This window comes from Ctenopharyngodon idella, chromosome 4, assembly GCF_019924925.1.
Source record: "Ctenopharyngodon idella isolate HZGC_01 chromosome 4, HZGC01, whole genome shotgun sequence".
Taxonomy (NCBI): domain Eukaryota; kingdom Metazoa; phylum Chordata; class Actinopteri; order Cypriniformes; family Xenocyprididae; genus Ctenopharyngodon; species Ctenopharyngodon idella.
The window spans coordinates 17,232,947-17,256,867 of record NC_067223.1 but is presented as its reverse complement, the minus strand read 5'-3'; the positions used below and the strand labels follow the sequence as shown (position 1 = coordinate 17,256,867).

The window sequence follows — 23,921 nt, the reverse complement described above, 5'->3', positions numbered from 1 at the left end:
ATTATAATCTTGCACAATTTGGCAAGTTTCACTGCATTATTATCACAAATAAAACTATGCTTACAAAATCTTTAATAATATTTGAATAAAGGGTGAAGATGTTCATTTTCATCACTTTTGGCCACTACTGGAGAAGCAAAATGACTTCACATATTAAGTCTTGTTTTCTGAAAATATCTGCCACCAGTGGGGTCATAAAAAAATTAACTTAATTTAAAGGGAAATGTATTTATTTTTCTGACTCCATTGATATTTGTTCTTGTTCAAGCACAAACTTGCTTCATTTTGATGCATTTTTGACTTGCTTCTCCAGTAAATGTATCTTGATTTAAGAATGTTTAGATGTTTGTGCTGGAAAACAAGACAAAGACACTGTTGTTCACAAAGGACACATTAATATTTATGCATCGCTGGCCATATGTTGGTATGCTAATGAGACTGTGATTTTCTAGACGTGTTCGGATCTTCTGCTACATGTGTTTGTGTGTCACTAAGCCCTCGTTCAGTCGTGATGCTGGTGTGTGTGTGTGTGTGTGTGTGTTTTCTGCATCTCATCTCATCTGTCAGTGACCGATAACATCAGCTGCTTTAGTCTGAGATTACAAAGACAAAACAGTGAAAATATTTAGAATAAATGGTAATACTTTATTTCGAAGGTTCATTCTACTGACTGTAAGTAACTCTGCAACAACATCAACTTATTCTACTAACCCGAACATAACAGTGTAGTTGACATGTAGTTGCAAAGTTACTTAGTGGACTATCAAAAATAAAGTGTTACCAAATAAATTATTTAAAATATAATTAAAGTATTTAGCTAGTTAATCACTGTGTAGTGAATTTTAAAAAAAAAAATTGTATGACACTTGATTTTTGGTTTTTATTTTAAAAACATCCCTTATTTTTCTTTTTTCTTTTCAATTTTCTTTATTTTTAATAATTTTATTGGTTAAATCTGGTTTAAGGTAACAATTCAGCAATGCAACATCCAGTTTTTTTAATGTTTTAGAAAGTTTTTTTTATTTTTTATTATGTGAACGTTCCATTCCATCATTCTTCAAGCATTATGGGAACGTTACTTTTGAATGTTCTCTGAACGTTCTGAAACAAGTAGAAACATTTAAAAAACGTCCAACTGAAACGTTTCAGAAAAAAACACTCCACGAACGATGTATAAATAATGTTTTTGTGCTAACGTTCTGAGAACGTTCTCGAAGACCAGATAACTTTGAATGAATGTTCTATTAAGGTTACTGGAAGAACGTTTGTTCATAACGTTGAGAGAACCTTGCCAGAACGTTCTGAGAACATTATCAAAAACCGGATAACTTTGAACGAATGTTCTTTTAACGTTACTGGAAGAACGTTTGTTCATAACGTTGAGAGAACATTTCCTGTTAGCTGGGATAATGTTTTTACAGTGAGTCTTGGCTAATCTGAGCACAATGTGAAGTTGTTGAGATCTTTTCTGAAACTCGAGAGGAATTCAGAATAGAAATCTACTGATTTCATCTCACATATGATTCTCTCTGACTCCTTTTCATTTCATCATAAAGCCTTGGAGTTCCAGCAAACATGGGATGAGTTAAATACTCAGTTCAGAATGAGCAAATAACTCCCTGCCGACAGGAACGCAGGTAAACTTTCAATATGAGCCGGTAAATCTGAGCAAACAGAGCAGAAGTGACTAATATCGGTTGGCTGAGATCGTGACCTTCAGCGCGAGAATAAAGTGTCTTTCTCTGTAAGCACAGCATCAGGTTTCATGGTCTCGACTCTTTTGGAGATTCTCTCTCGAGTGACAGCTAAAACGCTGCGATTCTCTCTCACTCTTCCTTTAAACTTCTAGGTTTTCAAGGAGACGCTTGCGCCGAGAGCTGTCAGTCAAACGGCTGTCTGTCCGCGTCTGACGCGATGATAATGTTTCTCCAGCGGGTTTGAAGCGCTTTCACATGGATTCCTGATGATCTAGTCATTTGATACAGAGCTGTAAAGTGAAGTCAAACCGCACGGCAAACGCTCCAGTGTGTCGAATGATCATCATATCGGCCGATGTGTGTGTGTGTGTGTGATGGACAACCAGATGAAAAATGAGGCTGAGATGTTTTTTTTTATCATCTCAGACGATAGAAACACATTAAGTACAGTGATGGTCTTATGCACAATATCTCACACGTCATATTTTAATATCATATTTGCTTATTCTTCCATTCGTGTTGTTATTCATTTATTCAGAGCGTATTTGCATAAGGTCGTAGGTGTGTGTTAAACTCCTTCGATTCTAGGACTGCAGGTCAGAATCTGAGCAGATGTTCTGTGGGATCTGATGATGTTACTCTTTATTTTACTTTGTATAATGTTGATATATCAGTCAGCAGATATAAACTCTCGCAGTGGCGGATATATTCTCTTTGTCTTTCTTTGCATCTTTTACTCTAAAATGCACAAAACGACGGCGATCAGATGACCAAAGCTGGACGTCCATTTATTCCTGAGCTTCAGACTTCATTAAAAGCACAGATGGATCTGCTGTACTATTTGATTAATGGCCATACGAGAGCTTGAAATGAGATGCATTTTAATAAGGCCTTGAAATTCATTTGAGTTCATGTCATTTTGACTGCTTCACCTCATCTTGAGTCCCAGAATAGAAAAGAAAAGCCTCAGTTCTGCTTCTTCCCTGCGGTCTCAGGTAACTTTCACATGTTCGCAGCAGTAGTTTTGTGCTGAACTGATGGAAGAGCTTCACAAAAATCAGCTGAAAATGTCTAACTTGCACACATATTTGAATGATATTTAAGCAACACTGTATCACATGTTGTTGTATATTATGAATATACTAGAGATGCACCGATACTAAATCTTTCTGCCGACACTGATATAATACAGGCTAATGTTCAGAATTATATCGGCCAATAATGATAGTTTGATTTTTTTAAGGAAAAAATATCACCCAACTAATGCTGTAAACTACTCATTTGGTACATTACTATAATATTAGAGGCTACAATTAACAACAGAGCTCAAACTGTTATATTAATCTGCTATTTATTAACATATATAATAATCAGACTCAAATGTTTGTTTACAACTCAGCTGCTCATAAGATAGTTTTCATAAACACTTGTCTTCATGGCAAATTTATTCAAACAAACATACAAAAATATAATTAACAGTAAATAAGCTCATCTCTAGTGTTTTTATAGAGAAGTTCGTCTCACTAACAAACTTTACTGAGATAAATGAGGCGATAGTGACTGTTTTATTGAAGTCTTTCCCCAGTTAAAACATATATGAGACATGATTCATTTCAGCAAGTTGTTTTGTATCCTTCAACATACCTTTTGATGTTCATTCACGTTTTGTCCTGCTATATTATCTTGTATTAAAGGAAAAAGGAAAAGACTCGCGCTGCTGCTTTAACTGAAGTGATCTGTGACGTCACATTTAAGAGCGCCAAAACGCCATTTTGTTTGAATTTCGTGATAAAATGGACATCATTTTAAAGCTGAGACTTTGTTTCTGTTAGAAGTAAAAAAAAGCACAAAGATCTTTGCGATTATTGGATTAAAGGCGCGACAAATTTTGTTTAATTTAGGGAAAAACCGCGGAACTGGCAACCCTGGCTTGAACTACGGGTGATTCAGAGGGTCAAATAGAGATTGCTTTAACGTCACTGTTTTTTAACTGTTATTGTCGCGTTAACTTCGACAGCCCTAAATTCAACACAAGAGAGATTTTCTTCACACTGTATGAGTTGAAGTCTTATAATCGGTCCTGATCATCGGCTGTTTTTACACAATAAAATAGTGAAAATAATTGCTTTAAATAAGTGCATCCCTATAAAGTCACTAAAACATCATTCTACTAATTGTGACATCCAGAACTGTTTAATAATGCGGTTTAATGTACATTGAGTGACGTATATGTTTGGATTCAGCTGATATAAAAAAAAAAAAAAAACAGCAAACAAAAATATGTTCTATGAAAATTTTGCTAACGTTCTCATTAAGTTATGAAAATGTTATTTCGGAATATTCTCTGAACGTCCAGTTTTTAAGAATGTTTTAAAGAAATTTTATCTTGGTTATGTGAACGTTATGCGAACATTCCACTGTATCATTCTTCAAACATTATGTGAATGTTACTTTTGAATGTTCTAACATTTAAAAAACGTTAGGCGAACATCTAAAACATTATTAAAGACCAGATAACTCTGAATGAATGTTCTATTAATGTTACTGGAAGAACGTTTGTTCATAACGTTGAGAGAACCTTGCCAGAACATTCTGAGAACATTATTAAAGACCAGATAATGTTGAACAAATGTTCTATTAACGTTACTGGGAGAATGTTTGTTCATAACTTTGCCATAACGTTCTGAGAACGTTCCCTGTTAGCTGTATTATACACTGCAGTTGAGAATGAGAAAGTGGAGTGGGACGTGCTTCATCTTCAGTGATTGTCACCGGGCTAGAGGTTAATAGCATGTGAACGTTTCCATTTTCAATTTCTCAAACAAAGGTGAAGCAGGTAGAGGAATAAAGCTGAGGTGGGATTGAGCCTGGAGGGTGTGAATAACCTCCACATCATTCAGTGTTTGTACAGCAGAGAAGAAGCAAGTCCTGTCGATCCGAGTGAGTGTGTGTGTGTGTGTGTGTGTGTGTGTGTGTGTTCTGCATCTGATCTCTGAACAGCCATTAAAAGCTGAAGCTCATCTAATATTAACAGCACATGCATTAGAAACTGAAGCTCTCGCTCCATCCGTCCGTCTCAGTTCAGATTCAGAAGCTGCTCATTTACTGCAGTGCAAAATAAACCTGACAGTACAGTGCAAATGAACAGCAGGACTGTCAAGAAATAGGAGAATGGAATAAAATGCAAAGTTATATTTTATTTCAATTCATTTATTTGCATAAAATTATGAACAGTGAATATGAGCTCTGATGAAGATAGTGCTGATGATGATGAAGGTAAAAACATCTGCTCAAATTTAAAGTTCCAAAAGGGAACGAAATATGCTTTATTTAATTCTTTTGTAATTAATAAACTACCATGAGAGTTATTTCTGCAGTTAGATCATCTGTGTTAGTGTGTAATGATGCTCATTCAGGGTTAAAGCCCCTCAGAAGGCGTCAGTGTCGGCGTTGAGCGTCTATCAGTGTCGGTCATCAGTGTCAGTCGGTCAGAACACTCTCTTGTGTTCAGTGTTAGTGGCAACGTGAGCTTCACACAAACCGCAGCTGATAAGAGCTGAACATTCATCACAAACACGTCCAGATTCTGACTGAAACTTCATCACACATCCTGAGAGCATCCTGTGGAGAAATCAGAATCTTTTATTGTTATTTTGTTTTAAAATATAGTAACTGACATGCAGGAAGAGACTTCGTAGCCTAGATCACATCAGAATATCTGATCATTTGACCTTTTCATGACCCGGTCAGGTCAAAACCAGAAGATGTGTAAAATAATAATAAATACAAAAATGAAACAAAATAAAAATGACTTTCCTTGACACATGCATTTTATACTAATATTTATTAATTTGTTTGTTTATTATTTTTATTTATTCATTCATTTGTTTAATTCTTTTATTCATTCATTCAGTAAATCATTCATTAGTTTTTTTTTCCCATTTATTTATTTATTCTTTCATTACTTCTGTTTTATGATAAATTGTTTGCTAGAAACTAATTCTGGAGTTTTGTTAAAGTCGTAACTATCAAATGTTTTTAAACACAGGATTTATTTTCATAATTGAACCTAAATAATCTCTGGAGTGTTCCTCAAGCACCAGTAACACTTACAGCGTCAATATAATTATGAATTCATAACTATAGGTGAGGCTGTAGTCCTCCAGACCTCTATGAATATCATTACACACGCCTCAATCTGTCATCACAAACAAACTCTGGGTTTCTCTTGCTCCACTTTATGGATTTTTAGCGTCAGCAATATTAAAAAGTGCAAAGCAGCTCTAATACGGCCTCAATTTACATGATTAAACCGTCTGAAAATCACCTTCAGACACACACACATTACAGCAGCTCGTCTTCATTAATCCCTCGTCAGAATCAACCTTGACGAAGATTCAGGACAGACTTTCAGCAGCGGGAAGGACGTTTGCTGTGATCGACAACAAACACTGAATCAGGATCAGTCATGAAACATTGAATCACAAATGATCAAACAGTTATTGTGCTTTTATGTTGTGACCCGAACTGACCCGCAGGAAGTGACACGCATTCTTCACTTCCTGTTCCGAATGTTTTCATCTGATCCTTATTTTATTCAGTCTCCAGCAGCTGCTCGTGTCGATTCTCCTCCCACAGGGTCAATATGTTTTGCTTCATCCATAAACATCACATGTGACGCAGCAGATCTGGAGATCATGTGACCTCAGAGTGACCCGTGAGGTCAGTCACAGGCCACGGATCACCGACAGAGCAAAAAATGTTCTAAGAATGTTTTTCTAACATTCCCATTCAGTTTAGAACTACAAACACAAATAAAAAGTGTTAAAAAACTACAAACATGGCGGAGGTGTGAGACTGACAGTTAAAAGAGCAGTAAGCGATTTTTGAAAAACGCTGTTAAGAGTGGATCAGGCCGAGCACCGAATCAAAGTTGGAGCCAATCAGCAGTAGGGGGTGTGTCCACTCATGATGGGGGAGGAGAGAGTGAGCCAATCAGCATTAGGGAGTGTGTTCTCTATGATAAAGAGACCTCCACTGTATTGTGTGCGTGTGGGGGCGGAGCAATGAAGGGAGGGGCGTGTCTGTCTCAGAAATTGCTTACTGCACCTTTAAGCAGAGAGGTTTAGATAAAGGAGTTTGGGCGATTAATAATCAGTATATAACCTGACGAAAAGATATTTATTCAGTGTTATCCATATTATTTAGTCTGCAGCAGCATTGTGAACTTTCATTAAGATATTGGCCATTGACTCTTAAATACATCATTATGCAAAAACACGATGAGACTCTGAAGTCCGTTAATGATGAAGTAGTTTGTCACAAAGCTTGCCTAGTCTTCTGCTACACACTCAAATGTATCTACTTTTTCTTCACAAAAACAATACATACTTACAGGGCATAGTATAAGTATGCGAACTGTGACACAGCAATGGATTTATCATTCAGACCTTTTAGAACGAATAGTGTTTTATGCACATGCTCCTTCAAGGCATTAAGTTGAATAACTGTATAATTAAACAATTAAATTTAGCAATTAAAGTCTTTAAAACCGCTCAAATGATTGTTTTCTCTCGCTCTCTCTCTCTCTCTCTCTCTCTCCCTCTCTCTCTATGCGGGAAATAATAATGCTCTGGGAGAGAGAGAGAGAGATTCACATAAAAGCTTTTATGTTCGGTGAATCTCGGTAGTTGTGAAGCGGAAGAGCGACTCCTGCTGGTCACTTACAGGAATAACACTCCTGCAGAATACACGAGATATACAGTAGTTTTACTGTTGGGTTGACACGCATGTAAACATATTTAAGAATCAGATCTGCTGTTCGTGAATAATCGTGAATATGTCACATTATTATGGAAGCCCGTAAATCATAATTATAACATAAAAAGTCATCATTATGACATGTTAAAAGTACACTGTGTAAGTTTTTTGTTCAAAATTTACCACGTTTATATAACGAGCGAGTACATCATGAATCCATCTTCCAAACCGTGTTTTGTCTTATCCTGAATCACTACGGTACGCTTATAATCAGTGTTTATATTCGGACTATTTTAGACCCAACCGCTGCGGAGTAGCACAGTACCTGCGTGACTCGCCATAGGCATAAACAGAGAGAGGTAGTTCCGGCTACAATGTTCTTCCGCAAAACGCATGCGGTTTTGTTTATTAACCGCTAGAGCGCCACCAACTTACTGTACCTTTAAGTAATAATTATGACATACTAATTGATAATTATGATATAAAAGGCGAAATTATGGCATACTAAATCGAAATTACATAATAAGTCATAATTTAGATTTTTTTATGTCATAAGTATACAAGATGAAACGTCGAAATTATGACTTTCTGTTATGACTTTTTCATAACATTACATATTTTTGTATTTTAATGTAATAATTATGACTTAGTATGTCATAATTTCGACTTTTTATATCATAATTACGACTTAGTAGGCTATGTCATAATTACGTTCTACCAAAGTATGTTTTTTTTTTTTTCTTATGTGGCATAAATGAGACCCATATTTTTCCTCTAAAATCACAAGAAAAATAATTAAGCTGCATTCAGGTAAAGTGAGAGTATTCTGACCATATGTTTATTAAAATCTGGTTTTGCCATAGTTCTATTTTCTTGACCCATTAAAGCACACTCACGTGACTCTTTCTGCAGCTTACATCGTTACGCCAATAGGTGGCGACAAATGAGTGAGTCACTGACTCAACCGATTCGTTCATTCATTCTGCAGGAGATTCGTTTGGAACTATTTTCACCAGAGTAAAATTGGACGAAGTATCTGTAAGTCACACTTGTTTATTGAGCTGTCGTGTAACAGCAATATGACGCTCACAGTCGAGGATCTGCTGAACTGAATCGTCTGATGAAGCACTGAATCGAAGCTTTGCTGATATTCACAAACACTCAGTGCTGAGAATATTGAAAAAGGTAAGGAAAAAATATTGCGTTAAGATTTAAGTACATTTGTAATGCATTGATTATTGTCTAGTACCATGAAATCCCCTCAAAATACAAAACATTTGATTTGCTGAACGGTGAAGTTACAGATCTCAAAGCATCTTCCAAATGTTGTGGTTTAATTTCAAATGTCAGTATCCAGAATTATGAACAAATGAAGTGAATACAGTCACAACATACCATGAGGTTAAAGATCCAGTTAATCTGATTACATTTATTGGCTAACTTTAACAATTACCAAAAAAAAAAAAAAGCATTAAGTTAATAATAAAATACAAAATAATAATGCATGTGAATGTTTCAGTGGCAGTTTGGTGCATTTGGTCTGTTTGTGTTTCCTGACAAACATGACAACAAATGATTAAAAAAAGAGAAAATATGATACAAAACAAAATGATGAACATAACCACATCATTAAATAAATGTGATTAGTGTTGTTAGTTATTTACATACTATAAATAGCACAACATCATCATCTTCTGGCATTATAATGCATACGTAGTACTACATTAAAGGTAATAATTTAATGATAATTATTAATACCTCTGGTGCTCGTGGACGTATGACAACAAAAGCTTGTGTCTTGAAATAGATGTGAAACATGAAATTTGTGAGTTGACAGGACATTCTCAACATGGGCATTAAAGAAAGTCAGCACTACGAGATATGAAACAAAACAGAATTTAAGATTCATTTCATACAGTATATTATATAAGCATCTTGCCTAGTACATAAGCAAATTCATTAAATATAACATATACACAGTTCATAGTAGAATAATAGATGCTTACTTTATATTTAAGGCAATACATCATTGGTTAAAGAGTGTTTATGATGCCACTCTTTAATCACATTAAACCGTCTGTATGTTTGCTGTGTAAAAAATAACCCCAAAACAGAACGAAACTAGCATTTCCCCTGAGGACTTCTGGTGTAAATCATATTGCTTCAAGCTTCTAGATTTGGTAATAATGATCAGTAATAATCCTCAGAAGTAATTTTGGTCAGGAACGGATTCATAAGGCTCTAAAGCATCAGAAACACACACAGATTTACATTCAGTAACTTCAGATCGGATTGCAGCCGCTTTAAACACCAATACCTGTGTGTGTGAACGTATAAAACAGACTCAAATGAGCAGCGCATTGAACACAGAGCCGTCTGCTGTTCTAATGCGGACGTTTGCTGAACCTGAGCCACGAGAAATGAGTGACACAAAGCCTGTCTATATCAAAGTGCGCGTTTAGTTGAAGGACAGGTGCTGATTTCCCCGTCTGTGATCTGTGTAATGAAGCCTCGTCATGCTGATTGACTTTGGCAGTGTCTTCACAAGTCCAGTGTTTGCATAGACGTTCAGATGTTTGTTTCGCACTGCATGACGCCGTCTTTATTCTCACAGAGCTGCTGCGCCACTTGATCGTCTGCGTCTGCGTTGGTCTCCGTCTGCACCGGCTCCTCCTGCTCGGCCTGTTTGTACATCTCCTCGCGCTTGCGCTCCTGGTCCAGCAGCCGGTAGTTGATGAAGTTCCCGATGAAGAGCCAGATGCTGGCGAAGACGACCACCGTTCCGCAGCACAGGTACATGTACTTGTAGTTTTTTGTGATGTCCACTAATTTCCCTGCAGATCAAATGCCATGCATGTATTAGCTTCGTGATTATAGATAGTGTATGTTGTAAAGTGCGCTTCAATTTGTTCAAGAGAGTTTACAAAGAGGAATTACATTTACATGAGGAAAGACAACAAAAGAAATTACATTAATTAGTGTTAAATTTATCCTTTACAATCACCCTACTGCCTGTTCGCTTGATCCCCATTCACCTGCTTCAAGCCATTTCTTCTTCAGTTGTACCTGCGCTCACTCACATTATTAACACCTCTCTTCACACTGGTACATTTCCCACAGTGTTTAAGCAGGCTCGGAAAACCCCACTGCTTAAGAAACACGCTCTAAATCCAGCACTTTTAGCAAACTTCACACCGGTATCCCTTCTTCCCTTCATTGCAAAAACACTTGAGCAAGTCGTGTTCAACCAAGTCTCTGAGACTGGCAAGAGCAGCATGCAAATCATCAGTACTCAACTTGCTGGATCTGTCAGCTGCTTTTGACACAGTTAACCACTAGATCCTCCTGTCAACCGTCATGACAATGGTTCAAGTCTTACCTTTCAGGTAGGTCCTTCAGGGTGTCTTAGAGGGGTGAAGTCACAACATCTAGCCACTGGAGTGCCTCAGGGCTCGGTGCTTGGACCGCTTCTCTTCTGCATTTACATGTCACCACTAGGATCTGTCATTCAGAAACATGGTTTTTCCTATCACTGCTATGCTGAAGACACACAACTCTACCTCTCATTCCAGCCAGATGATCGGACAGTACCTGCTCGCATCTCAGCCTACCTGATGTTTCTTGCTGGATGAAGAACCACCACCTTCAACTCAACTTCGCAAAGACAGAACTGCTTGCCCAACACTTCATCACAACTTCTCCATTCTGCTAAGTTTGTCAACCATAACTCCATCCAGCACAGCCAGGAACCTTGGAGTTGTGACTGATGAATACACTGTGCGATTTTGGCCAAGATTTGGCCGTCTGAGACAAGCCATAATCCAAATTAACATTAGAAATTGTTTTGTTAGCCACCATTTCAGGCCCGCATGTAATGCAGCTCACAGTCACCGGATGTGTATGGGTTGATGATGTAAAACTCTGGACAAGTTTTCTTGCATGCATCCCTTTTTTTAACGCGTTTGATGTGACATGAGGATCATGTTCGTACAGTCTGACAAGCAACAATCATAAAGGATTATTATAAATCCTTAAGTTGCAACATCTAGGTACTGGAGTGCCTCAGGGCTCGGTGCTTGGACCGTTTCTCTTCTCCTTCTACATGTCACCACTATGATCTGTCATTCTGAAACATGGTTTTTCCTATCACTGCTATACTGAAGACACACAACTCTACCTCTCATTCCATCCAGATGACTCAACCTTGCAAAGACAGAACTGCTTGTGGTCTCAGCCAACCCAACACTTCATCACAACTTTTCCATTCAGCTAGGTGCATCAACAATAACTCCATCCAGGACAGCCAGGAACCTCAGAGTTGTGATTGATTATCAGTTAAACTTCACAGACCACATTGTGGTCTTTAACGAGCCGAAGAGAGCGCACGTCTCACCTCTCCTCATCAATTTGCACTGGTTGCCAATTGCCGCTTGCATCGAATTCAAGGCACTTATGTTTGCCTGTAGAACAACCACTGGCTCTGCACCTCTATACCTAAATTCACTACTTCAGACCTATGTGCCCTCCTGAAGCTTGCGTTCTGCCTTGTGGTGCCATCATCCCAAAGAGCCACAAAATCACTTTCACAGACCTTTACCTGGACTGTTCCCTGCTGGTGGAATGACCTGCCTAACTCAACCCGACCATTTTCAAGAAACGTCTAAAGACGCATCTTTTTAGTCAACATTTGACCCAATAATACTATCACTTACTATTCTATTTTTTTCGATTAAAAAAAAAAAAGTGCTACGTTTACTTCGCTAGACTAACTGGGACTAGTCACAGCACTTGCGTACTGTTGCCCTTGTTGTTGTATTGTTCTCCTCATTTGTAAGTAACGTCTGCTAAATGATAAAATGTAAATGTTGAATGTATCGTATGTTATCACCTGCCAGCGGCGGTCCGATGAGCACTGGACAGCACTCCACAATGGTGGTGAGACCCACGGCGCTGGAGAACCTCTGAGCGCCCACCAGGTCCATCAGCGTCTCAAACAGAACCGCGCTCACCATGCCGAAGGCGAAGCCGAAGAAGATGGCGTACACCACCATACCGGTATAGCTCTCGACCAGCGGGCATAGTAGGTGACACACGCCGTTATACAGCACGGCGAAACTGAAGAAGTACTGGATCCTGGGCCGGACCCAGCGAGAGTTGGCCAGCAGGCCCATGGACGGCCGGGCGAACATGTCCACGAAGGCCAGGATGGAGAGGAGAAAGGCTGCTTGGTACTCGTCCACGCCGTTGTCTTTGGCAAAGGGCGAGAGGAAGACAATCGGCGCGAAGAAGCCCAGGAACATGATGACGTTTCCCGACAGGTAGATGAGGAAGCCGCGGTGCTTGAAGAGCGTCAGGTCCAGGTACCTGTTGACCGTCTGCCAGGCTGTGGCCTTCTCCGTCTTGGACACGGCTGGTTTCTCCTCGATCGGCTTGCTCTGGTTTGGCGGGGCCACCAGGGGCCTCATAAGCGACCCCGCCACACAGCAGTTGAGCAGAAGCCCACCAAGAATGAGGAAGCTTCCCCTCCATCCGTATTCATTGATGAGATACTGGTTGAGCGGCGCCAGCGTGCTGAGGAACACAGGACTGCCGGCCATGGCGAAGCCATTTGCGATGGGACGCTTCTTGTAGAAGTATTTCCCGATCATCGTAAGTGCCGGCTGGAGGTTGAAGGCCAAACCTAAGCCTGTGAGAGGAAACAAGACACGGGATGGTTATTACTTGGTGTTTGATCACATCACCATGAGCATGAGTACTAGTGATGATTGACTGGCTGATTTCCCAATCCAATGAGTTAAAATTGAGCTTTGTGTCGAAAATATGGGTACCTCAGATTGATCCACATTGGTTTCCATGCAATTTGCCAAAAATCACACTATGAAAAAACTTAAGAGACGTGTTTTTACATAAATCCTCTATTGCAGCTTGTAAGAGACTAAAAATATGAGATAAGAGAAATTATGAGCTCCTATTGTGTTGATAGTATGGTTACACCGTTTGTGTTGGGGATCAAATTGACCTCATTGGTCGGCGCCAATAGCCTCGTGGGCAGTTGCGCTTCGGGCGTACCGAGTTCGTGTCCCAGCTCGTGGACCTTTCCCGATCCCGTCCCCCCCTCTCTCTCCAACTTTGCTTCCTGTCAACTTACTTTCCTGTCACAATAAAGGCAAAAATGCCAAAAATAAATCATTAAAAATTGACCCTATTGGTTTCAATGCAATTCACCAAAAATAGACACTCTGAAAACCACTAAAAAAAATCATGTTTTGCGTAAAAACCTATATTGTAGCTTGTAAGAGACTAAAAAATATTAAATATGAGAACTGTGAGAACTCCTACAATTCAGCAAAAATCAATATAACGAAAAACACTAAAGAGATGTGTTTTTGCATAAATCCTCTATTGTAGCTTGTAAGAGACTAAAAAAATATGAAATATGAGAAATTATGAACTCCTGTTGTGTTGAAAATGTGTACTTCAGATTGACCCCTATTGGTTTCCATACAATTCACCAAAAATCGACACAAAGAAAAACTTTAAAGAGTCATGTTTTTAAATAAAACCAAAAATATATATGAAAAATTAGAAATTATAAACTCCTGTTGTGTTATTTTGACCCACATATTTTTGTTCAAAATTGGCTGTACACATGATAAAAACATTTCTTTGATGCACACTGAGGTGGAAAAGACTAAAATTAAGTATAAATAGTGTCTAACATTATTTGTACTTTAGTGTAAATAATAATTATTGCAGTTTGTACTTGGTACTTGGTCATGTCTGGTTTTCAAACCCTTGTTTATCATGCTTCTTTTTAGTGCTGCAACAGACTAGTAATTGAGGTCCCAAAAAAAATATAGCAAACAGAAACACAGATTTATTTTGACTGTGAAACTCAAATAGATGAAGAAACTGCAAATTCTCCCTGAAGGATTCAGAAGACGACTCTTCAATTTCAAATAAACTTCAGGTCTTAAAGTAATTGACAAAAGGTTTTCTGTTCGAGATGCACAGAAACCAAATTGAGTCAATTTGACCACTAACACAAATGTTGTCACCAAAATTTGTCCAGCCTTTCCAAAACAAACTTTGTATGCACATTCATGACCCTCTCTGAGGAAAAATCAGAAAACTTCAAGAAGAAAGAGTTTAACCAGCGCTTCAAGTGGTCTGAGTGTATGTGGCGTCCGGCTCACCCCCGATGACGCCGATGCAGATGTAGAGCTGCATGACGTTGTTGCAGAAGGAGGCGCTGATCATCCCGACGGCACACAGAAACCCGCCCAAGATCATGATGGGACGGCAGCCGTACGCGTTCACCAGAATACTGCTGATGGGACCTGAAACACACACCCCAAACCTGCTGAAGTCCAGATCCACGAGACACAAAACAACACAAGCTCATTACTGATCAAACAGGCCCATTATACACACACACACACACACACACACTCATGTGTCTCTAGGGTCAAGTCTAAGAGAAAGTAACGACGTTCTCTGGGGTGGAACGTTTTACATGAAGTCTTATAATACAGATGCATCGTGGGATATTTGGTTTCACTAATGATTTTCATTGCTGAAATGAGAAACACACCTGATGTAGGAGTGTGTGTGTTCTCTGCATGTTAAGGTCAAATCTGCATGTTAATGCTTGTTCATAATGCTGATTTAATTTCGGAGCGGCCTACATTGCGTGCGACGCTGGTCAGTTTGATCTGGACGTGTGTTTAGGGTCAATCTAATTAGTCCAGTAATGAATATCATTTAGCGTGAACTGAAAGTGCTTTCTCAGACGCGCTGAACATCAGAGGAACTACAGGTGTCGACATTCATTATACTGTGATCTTGTCATATTTCCACCTCTTTTCATTTCTGAAACATATGAGAGAAACTTTTGTCTCTTCCCGACCAATCAGTGCTTTCCTCGTGAATGTGTGCTCATCTCCAGAAGTTTTACCTCCAGCGTACATGACGGCTAACATGATGGAGGAGATCCAGGCCACCTGACTATACGAGGCATCGAAGATCCTCTGGATGTCTTTGAAGAACACAGTGGTGGCTTTTGGGAAGGCGTACGAGAATCCGATGGAGATGAAAGCCCCGCTCACCACAGCCCAGCCCCACCCACCGTCTGGAGGCGTAACGGCTGCGGGTCCGACAGGGAGAGGCATCACTGGATATCACTGCGAGAGACACAGAACACTTTTACAAGATTTACAACTGACATTCAGATTCTGACTCAACCAATGACGTGAGTGTGGGGCGGGGCCGTCTGTCTGACTGACCAATGAGAGGCGAGAGCCTGTGTTCAGGAAACCTGTTTGGAAACAAGTGGTTCTTTCTGTAACCCTGAAGAAATGACACACTGCGGATTCTGTTTTTAGTCTCTGGTGGGCAGACAGTGAGCAGATATAGCAGCTCTGGGTGGAACGAACCTGTGAATGAGCACCAATTAGGAGAAAACACACAGACAGAGAGTGAAAATAGATGCATTCATTTAGTTTCATTGTATTTTAGTTTAGAGCTTTATTAATACCCATGGGGCAATTAGTTCAGACTATCATGGTTCTTCACACATATAGACAAAAACTCAACATATACAAATGACAACACATTGTATGGCAAATAATAATGAATCAACTGTGTTGAAATGGATCAAATCATGACATTAATTCAGCTTTGTCAATTTCAAGTCAAATTTATATAGAGTTGTGTGATCATATAGTTTATATACAGTTACATATCCAACTTTATATAGGGAGCAGTGTGATCATATAGTTTATATAGTTATATATCCAACTTTATATAGGGAGCGGTGTGATCACATAGTTTATATACAGTTATATATCCAACTTTATGTAGGGAGTGGTGCGATCATATAGTTTATATACAGTTATATATCCAACTTTATATAGGGAGTGGTGTGATCATATAGTTTATATACAGTTATATATCCAACTTTATATAAGGAGTGGTGCGATCATATAGTTTATATAGTTATATATCCAACTTTATATAGGGAGCGGTGTGATCACATAGTTTATATACAGTTATATATCCAACTTTATGTAGGGAGCGGTGCGATCATATAGTTTATATACAGTTATATATCCAACTTTATATAAGGAGTGGTGCGATCATATAGTTTATATACAGTTATACATCCAACTTTATATAGGGAGCGCTGTGATCATGTAGTTTATATACAGTTACATACAACTTTATATACGGAGCTGTGCGATCATATAGTTTATATAGTTATATATCCAACTTTATATAGGGAGCGGTGTGATCACATAGTTTATATACAGTTACATATACAACTTTATATAGGGAGTGGTGTGATCATATAGTTTATATACAGTTACATACAACTTTATATACGGAGCTGTGCAATCATATAGTTTATATAGTTACATATACAACTTTATATTTGGAGCTGCGCGATCATATAGTTTATATACAGTTACATATACAACTTTATATAGGGGGAGCGGTGCGATCATATAGTTTATATACAGTTACATATACAACTTTATATAGGGAGCGGTGCGATCATATAGTTTATATACAGTTACATATACAACTTTATATAGGGGGAGCGGTGCGATCATATAGTTTATATACAGTTACATATACAACTTTATATAGGGAGCGGTGCGATCATATAGTTTATATACAGTTACATATACAACTTTATATAGGGAGCGGTGCGATCATATAGTTTATATACAGTTACATATACAACTTTATATAGGGGGAGCGGTGCGATCATATAGTTTATATACAGTTACATATACAACTTTATATAGGGGGAGCGGTGCGATCATATAGTTTATATACAGTTACATATACAACTTTATATAGGGGGAGCGGTGCGATCATATAGTTTATATACAGTTACATATACAACTTTATATAGGGGGAGCGGTGCGATCATATAGTTTATATACAGTTACATATACAACTTTATATAGGGAGCGGTGCGATCATATAGTTTATATACAGTTACATATACAACTTTATATAGGGAGCGATGCGATCATATAGTTTATATATACTATATAAACTATGATATACTATACTATATATACTATATACAACTTTATATATAGAGCTGTAATATAAACAATCATGTAGCCGAGATTTGCTGTATTATTTATATAATATATCGCTTTGTGAGTGTACTGATGCATATCTAGACTCAGTTTCAGATGTTTGGTGTGCTGTGTGTTTTCAATGGTTTTATAATTTTTCACCATTTATCTGCATACTGAAATGTGATTGGTCTTCTCTTCCTGGCATATATTTCACCATTTCACATAACCAGAGGCTTAAAACCAGAACTTTAACACTCTCCTCCTGCAGCTGAGGAAACTGTCGAGATCTTGACTTTGATGTCTAGATAGTGTTTTGAGAGAGAGATTTAGGGAGATTAAAGGCCACTAAGACAACACAAGTCATCACTATGGCAACAGTGTTTACAGCTGTCAGTCACTGACAAATAAAGCCCCGCCTCCAGATCCCTTTGGAATCTGCCTCCTGCTGCTTGAGTCAATGGAAACGTGGGCGGGGCTACAGACATAACTAATCGTTGTTTACAAACCAAACAAAACTAGAGTGATTCTTATCATGTGGTATTTAAGTTCTGAAGCCAGAAGTTTCACACACAGCGCTCATGTGATGTTAACACCCCAGAACCAAAGCCCTGTGTAAGATAAGCTTTTGTTTTCAGCTGCGCTCTTTAAATCCAAATATCCTTCCTGCAAAGGTATTGTAACTGATATCACCACATGCTGACTTGAATTATTTTGCTGGTGTTTCAAAGTAATAAACAATGTGACATTGTTTATGTTGTGACTACAGCTAACTGATCTACAGTAAAAAAACAATCTTTCTTTACATACAATAAATTACTCTTGATTTGATATTTTGTAGTCAACGGTGATGCGGATCCAATCAGAAGCTGAAGTGAGTACACTATTAATTCAGTGATGTGATTGGCTGACAGCACAGACTCAGGTGACACTGTTACCTGACACCTGGAGACATCAGCTCTTGTTAGCCTGACACTTAATGAGGTCTCATCGTTGACCATGTGACCAGCGTGCGGTTCTGACTGTCCTTCAGCTTCAAGGTCCCAGTGGTGAGTGCTGCCTCATGAATATTTAATTAGATGGCCTTCTTCATCTTTAGGCCTGATTTCTCATCCTCACAAACAGCTGAATCTGTACATGTGCTCAGCTAACAGGGTTTCTCAGAACGTATTCCAGTAACGTTAATAGAACGTTCGCTCAACGTTATCTGCTCATTATTCATTGAAGGGTTTTTACCTGAAACATTTCAGTTGGACGTTCATCTAACGTTTTTTAAATGTTTCAGAACATTCAGAGAACATTCAAAAGTAACATTCCCATAATGTTTGAATAATGATGAAATGGAACATTCGCAAAAACATTTAAAAAATGTTTTGTTTATGTGAACGTTAGCCAAACATTCTCAGAATGCTGGTTGATCACATAAGCATCATCTCTGCTCATTATACGGCACTATTCAGGCACAATTATATTTAATGCATTGTGAAAATCACTATACAAATGAAATGGACCTAATCTCAGACTGTTTTCAAGGTCTAATATTTCCAAACTCATGACGTTCTGGGTCACTGTGAGGCCGCTGGATTTCAGTTAATCTGAATCTCGTCTGGAGAGTTTCTTCACTGCCGTTAACTCTTTATGGTACACTGAAATAATGTGCTGTTTAATTCAACGTACAGGTTTGCAATTATTCATGAAATTGACTAGCAGTGTAAACTGTATCTATACCAAATTTCATTGAGTGTAGGTCAAAGTTCAAGCCCTCTTTAAAATGTCTCAGCGGGTTTGAATCAAAGGAAAGACCTGCTGTCTTTTCTCCCAAGGTCACTTTGAAGGCCAAGAGACGTGAAGTTCAAAAACAAGATCTAGAGTTTCCCAGACTTCAGAGGAACAATAGACGCTGCTGTTCCACAATCATACGGACGTGCGTCTCCACCTCTGTTTGATATTTCAGAAACATCTGAGATACCATAACATAAATGTACATAATGTACACACGTACACTGAAACTGATACACAATAGCTCGCATTAGAAGCTGCTCTATCATGAATCCATAAGGCCTTTAAATGATTTCATCTCCTCCAGTCCTGTCGTCTGATCGAGAGTTTAGAGTGTTTTTGCAAGTAAAACTCGTTTAGTATATTTGTACAAATGTCCACCTTCGGCTCGTGTCTTTTTGCTCTGAAATCTATACTGATTTTGTCAAGTAAACGTAAGCATAACTTTGATATTGTTAGTAATATTTCAACTGGACTAAAGCAACTGAGGTGGAAAAAATCATGAGTATCAAATATGATATTTGTTCATCTGTCAATCATCACATTGCATTGTGTGTTTTAAAACTACAGAGCTTTGATCATAAAACTAAGCATTATAATAAATATTATTGGCAGATATTGATACTTATATGCGTTTTATGTAAGTAGCTGATATATTGATTTACATTACAAGAATTTTTGCATAAAATTGAGGTGTTTTTTTCCCCATATTCTCATTATGTGAGTCATAAAAGCCTGATGTAATAAATATGATACAATGCATTTTTTGTCTAAAGGTCCAATAAACTTATGCATTCAAAAGAAAATAGATTTTTCTGACTATTATGTCATATGTCAGGGTTGTTTCAGGGTCATTATCGTGACCTTTGACCTTGTGCGTTTCTTAACACTCAGTCTGCGGTACAATAATAACTAGTCCTAAAACATGCTTAAGGTGAAAAATACTAGAGATGCACTAATATATCGGCAAATATTCGGTATCAGCCGATAAAAGCCAATTTTCACACTATCGGCCGATAGTTTAAAAACATCCGATAGTCAGGGCTGATTTATCCTGTCAATCAAAAGAGCGCAGGAAAATGCACTGCATTTGAGCTTTGTGTAAAGAAAATGCTAAGAAACTAGTTTGATGTTCAATATTAATAGTAATTATATGAATTAATAACATTCAGAAAGTTGAGAAATATTAATTTAATCTTCAGAATTTAGTTAATGTGTGTTAATATTAGAGAATAAAGTTTTTATTTGCATTTCTTTTAAAATATAATAATTCAAAATATAATGATTAATTATAATGAAACTATCATTCATTTAAAAGAAGGTATAAAAGGCAGAACCCCCAAACTATCGTTATCAGCAGATATCGCTCTGAATAATCGGCTATCGTATCAGTGGAGAAATTTAGTATCAGTGCATCTCTAAAAAAATAGGGATGCACCGATATGATTTTTTGGGGCCGATACCGATTTTAACAAACAATTATTGGCCGATACCGATATTTGTCACTTTCTCTCTTATTTAAAATGTTGTCATCAAAATAGATAGTATTTTGATCATGTTTTAAATAAGCAAAGTTCAAGAATTTAAAATATACTAGCAGGTTTATTGCTGCATCATCAAATAAATTTTAATGAACATGGATTGGATCTATTTAACATTCAGCAGACCTACATAAAGACAACAGAACAAAGATACATATGAAATAAACTGTGCTTTTTAGGAAGGTTTAACAGTGTTCAGGTACAGAAATAAAGTAAACAAATGTAAAATAGCACTGCATATTCTTCACTGTATAAATTATATACATATTAATCCTTCTTTATTGTAACAGACTTTATTGTGATTAATCTTCTAATTTGTTTTTGTATACATTTTAATTTTTTTGTAAGTTTAAATATGTATGAGATCTCCTTTACTAAGGCGGGACTCTTATTTTGACGGGTGTTCTAGTCTACGGACTGACAAGGAGAGCACGCAGTTCTTTAGTTATTTTGCAGATTTAAAGTTTGTCCGTTTATTAAGCACCCCCGGAAAAGGCATAAGATCTGTATGTATTTGTTAGCTGTTAGTTGTAACAAGTGTTTTGAGTAATTCGCTGTATGTTGATGATAAAGCAACGGAGAGAGAGAGAGTTTAATGCGCACTTCTTGTGTTCTGTAATGTTTTTGTGGTGATTTGTTTGGAGTGAAAACGGATGCAATAAACTTTATAAAACATCAGTAAAGTTTTGGTCATCATTCGGATGGTGTCTGCTACACTTATGAAAGTTACAAAAGTTATTTAGTCAAGAATAGTTTTGTTATTTGATTAGCATTAAAGCGCAGACAGCAGCGCTAGGATTAGCAACAGACATTATACAGCTCAGTTCCTTCACGCAGTTAATCAATAAACCATCGGTTTGTTATATCTGCCTTTTTCCTGCTACAGCCGATATGCCGATGGTTGTAAATTGAGCAAAAATCGGCCGATAAATATCGGCGGCCGATACATCGGTGCATCCCTAAAAAAAATACATATTAATAGTTCATATATATTAGGGACACACGATATATTGACCACTATATCAGTATCGACCGATGTATGTTCATTTTTAATGTTATTGTTATCGGCCAAATTTTCGTATCTGGCCGATAACAATAACATTAAAAATGAACATATTTCGGCAGATAAATAATGGATTATGTCCTTCAGCTGAGACACTTCAGATGCACACTGTTCAACATGATGGTTCTGAATTGCTTGAAATATGATTGAAAATCACTTCAAAAACAAAAATACACTTAAAGGGTTAGTTCACCCAAAAATGAAAATAAAAACACTAATTCAGGAAGCTTCAAAGCGTTATGAATCAGCGGTTCGGATTGCGTGTCAAACCGCCAAACTGCTGAAATCATGTGACTTTCGCTCCGAACCGCTGATTCGATACTCTGATTCATAACGCTCCGAATCTTCATGAAGCAGTGTTTTAAAATCGGCCATCACTATATAAGTCGTTATTTTGTTTTTTTGGCGCACCAAAAATATTCCGGTTGCTTTATAATATTAATATTGAACCACTGTACTCACATGAACTGATTTAAATATGTTTTTAGTGCATTAATGGATCTTGAGAGAGGAAATGTCATTGCTGGCTATGCAGGCCTCACTGAGCCATCAGATTTCATCAAAAATATCTTAATTTATGTTCTGAAGATTAACGAAGGTCTTACGGGTGTGGAACGACATGAGGGTGAGTAATAAATGACAGAATTTAAATTTTTGGGTGAACTAACCCTTTAAGCGCAGTGTAAGTCTGTCATATAGGCTACATAAAATTAAACGGAGAATATTATAATTGTGTGTTTGGGACATGGTGAGACTTTTGTTTTTGTAATTTTTGATTCATCGGCCAATATATCAGTTATCGGCTTTCAAATATAAAGAATTATCGGTTATTGGTATCGGCCAAAATTTTCATATTGGTGCATCCCTAATATATATTCTACTGTGATCTTGTTTTGAGGATTTTTTTTACAGGAATCAGTTCCAAGCTCATGTGAGAACCTAAAGATAAATAAATGCATTTGTAAAGCAGTATGTTGATGAAAGAGTGCCGGGCGTCTCCATCAGGACGCAGCGTGAGCCTGTAGATGTTTGTGCTTCAGCGGTCCTACATTCCTCCCAGCGTTTACTACAGCTAAAACATACAAAACATTCATTACTTAAATATTTCAAAAAGTTGAAGTACTAAAATAACTAAAACTAAATAAACTACAACTTTAAAGTGACAAAAACACAACAAAATGACTAAAACTTAAATTAAAATATAAGTAAAATATTAACAAAAACTGTACAGTGAGGTCGGGCTGAGCTCAGCAGGAACACAGCAGCAGTTTCAGGATGTTTCTGTCTGATAATGTAACAGTTATAATATCAGATAACTCTATATTACATTATTGCGGGCCTGCTAATGATATCATGCTCGTCCTCCTGTAATCTTTATTTCTGAACAGCATAAACACATGTCATGCTGAATCTCCTCAGACAGAGACGCCCGTCACGTGACCCGCTGAAGTGACCCAGATGAGCCAAACCCGCTTACAGCATCAAAGCCGGATAAATATAGAAGCGGCATTCTATTCACTTCTATTCTCTTCTGTTCACTTCACGGGATGCGGAGGACCGATGCTGATTCAGACCGGATGCAACCGGTCCATATATTCATTAATATTCATCACATTTGTGCATTCATCACATTAATCTGCAGTCGGACTTATTAAGTGTGAATGTTTTTAAATAGAAATATATTTTTAATGATGCACATCATCATTTGTTGATGTTCCCGTTCAGCATCATTCTGATAACGGGACCGTCCCGGCAGCACCAAACACATCATCATCATCATCATCATCATCATTATCATTTCACAAATTCCCGCTTACCTTCAGGTCCGGTTATCAGTGTGCTGTCCGTCTCTCTGACCTTCGGTCGCTGCTGCAGAAAGACGCTCCGCACGCGCGTTTGAATCACTCGCTCTGCGGACGGATGTAGTGACGTCACTCGCGCTTTCTCGGGGGCGCGGTAACGAGCTCCGCTATGGCGGAGGCTT

At 37.8% G+C, this 23,921-nt stretch overlaps 1 protein-coding gene across 3 annotated transcripts; it reads right to left on the bottom strand.

Annotated features, from left to right (window-relative positions):
* Positions 1–8,490: 8,490 nt before the first annotated feature.
* On the bottom strand, positions 8,491–23,894 carry zgc:165507 (uncharacterized protein LOC561188 homolog). 3 transcript variants are annotated; one of them, XR_007929755.1, is made up of 7 exons: positions 23,755–23,894; positions 15,743–15,892; positions 15,415–15,640; positions 14,654–14,797; positions 12,346–13,143; positions 10,837–10,958; positions 10,080–10,291 (listed from the first exon to the last, which is right to left on the bottom strand). XR_007929755.1 is itself a non-coding variant. In XM_051890839.1 (6 exons), exons 3-6 carry the CDS (start codon positions 15,626–15,628, stop codon positions 10,026–10,028), a joined length of 1,422 nt encoding a protein of 473 aa, XP_051746799.1. In that variant the 5' UTR covers positions 15,629–15,640; positions 15,743–15,892; positions 23,755–23,894; the 3' UTR covers positions 8,491–10,025. The 3 variants fall into 3 exon arrangements, 2 of the variants coding, with proteins under 2 accessions (XP_051746799.1, XP_051746800.1); XM_051890839.1 differs by lacking the exon at positions 10,837–10,958 and having other exon boundaries at positions 8,491–10,291; XM_051890840.1 differs by lacking the exons at positions 10,837–10,958; positions 15,743–15,892 and having other exon boundaries at positions 8,491–10,291; positions 23,755–23,890.
* Between the last annotated feature and the right edge of the window lie 27 nt (positions 23,895–23,921).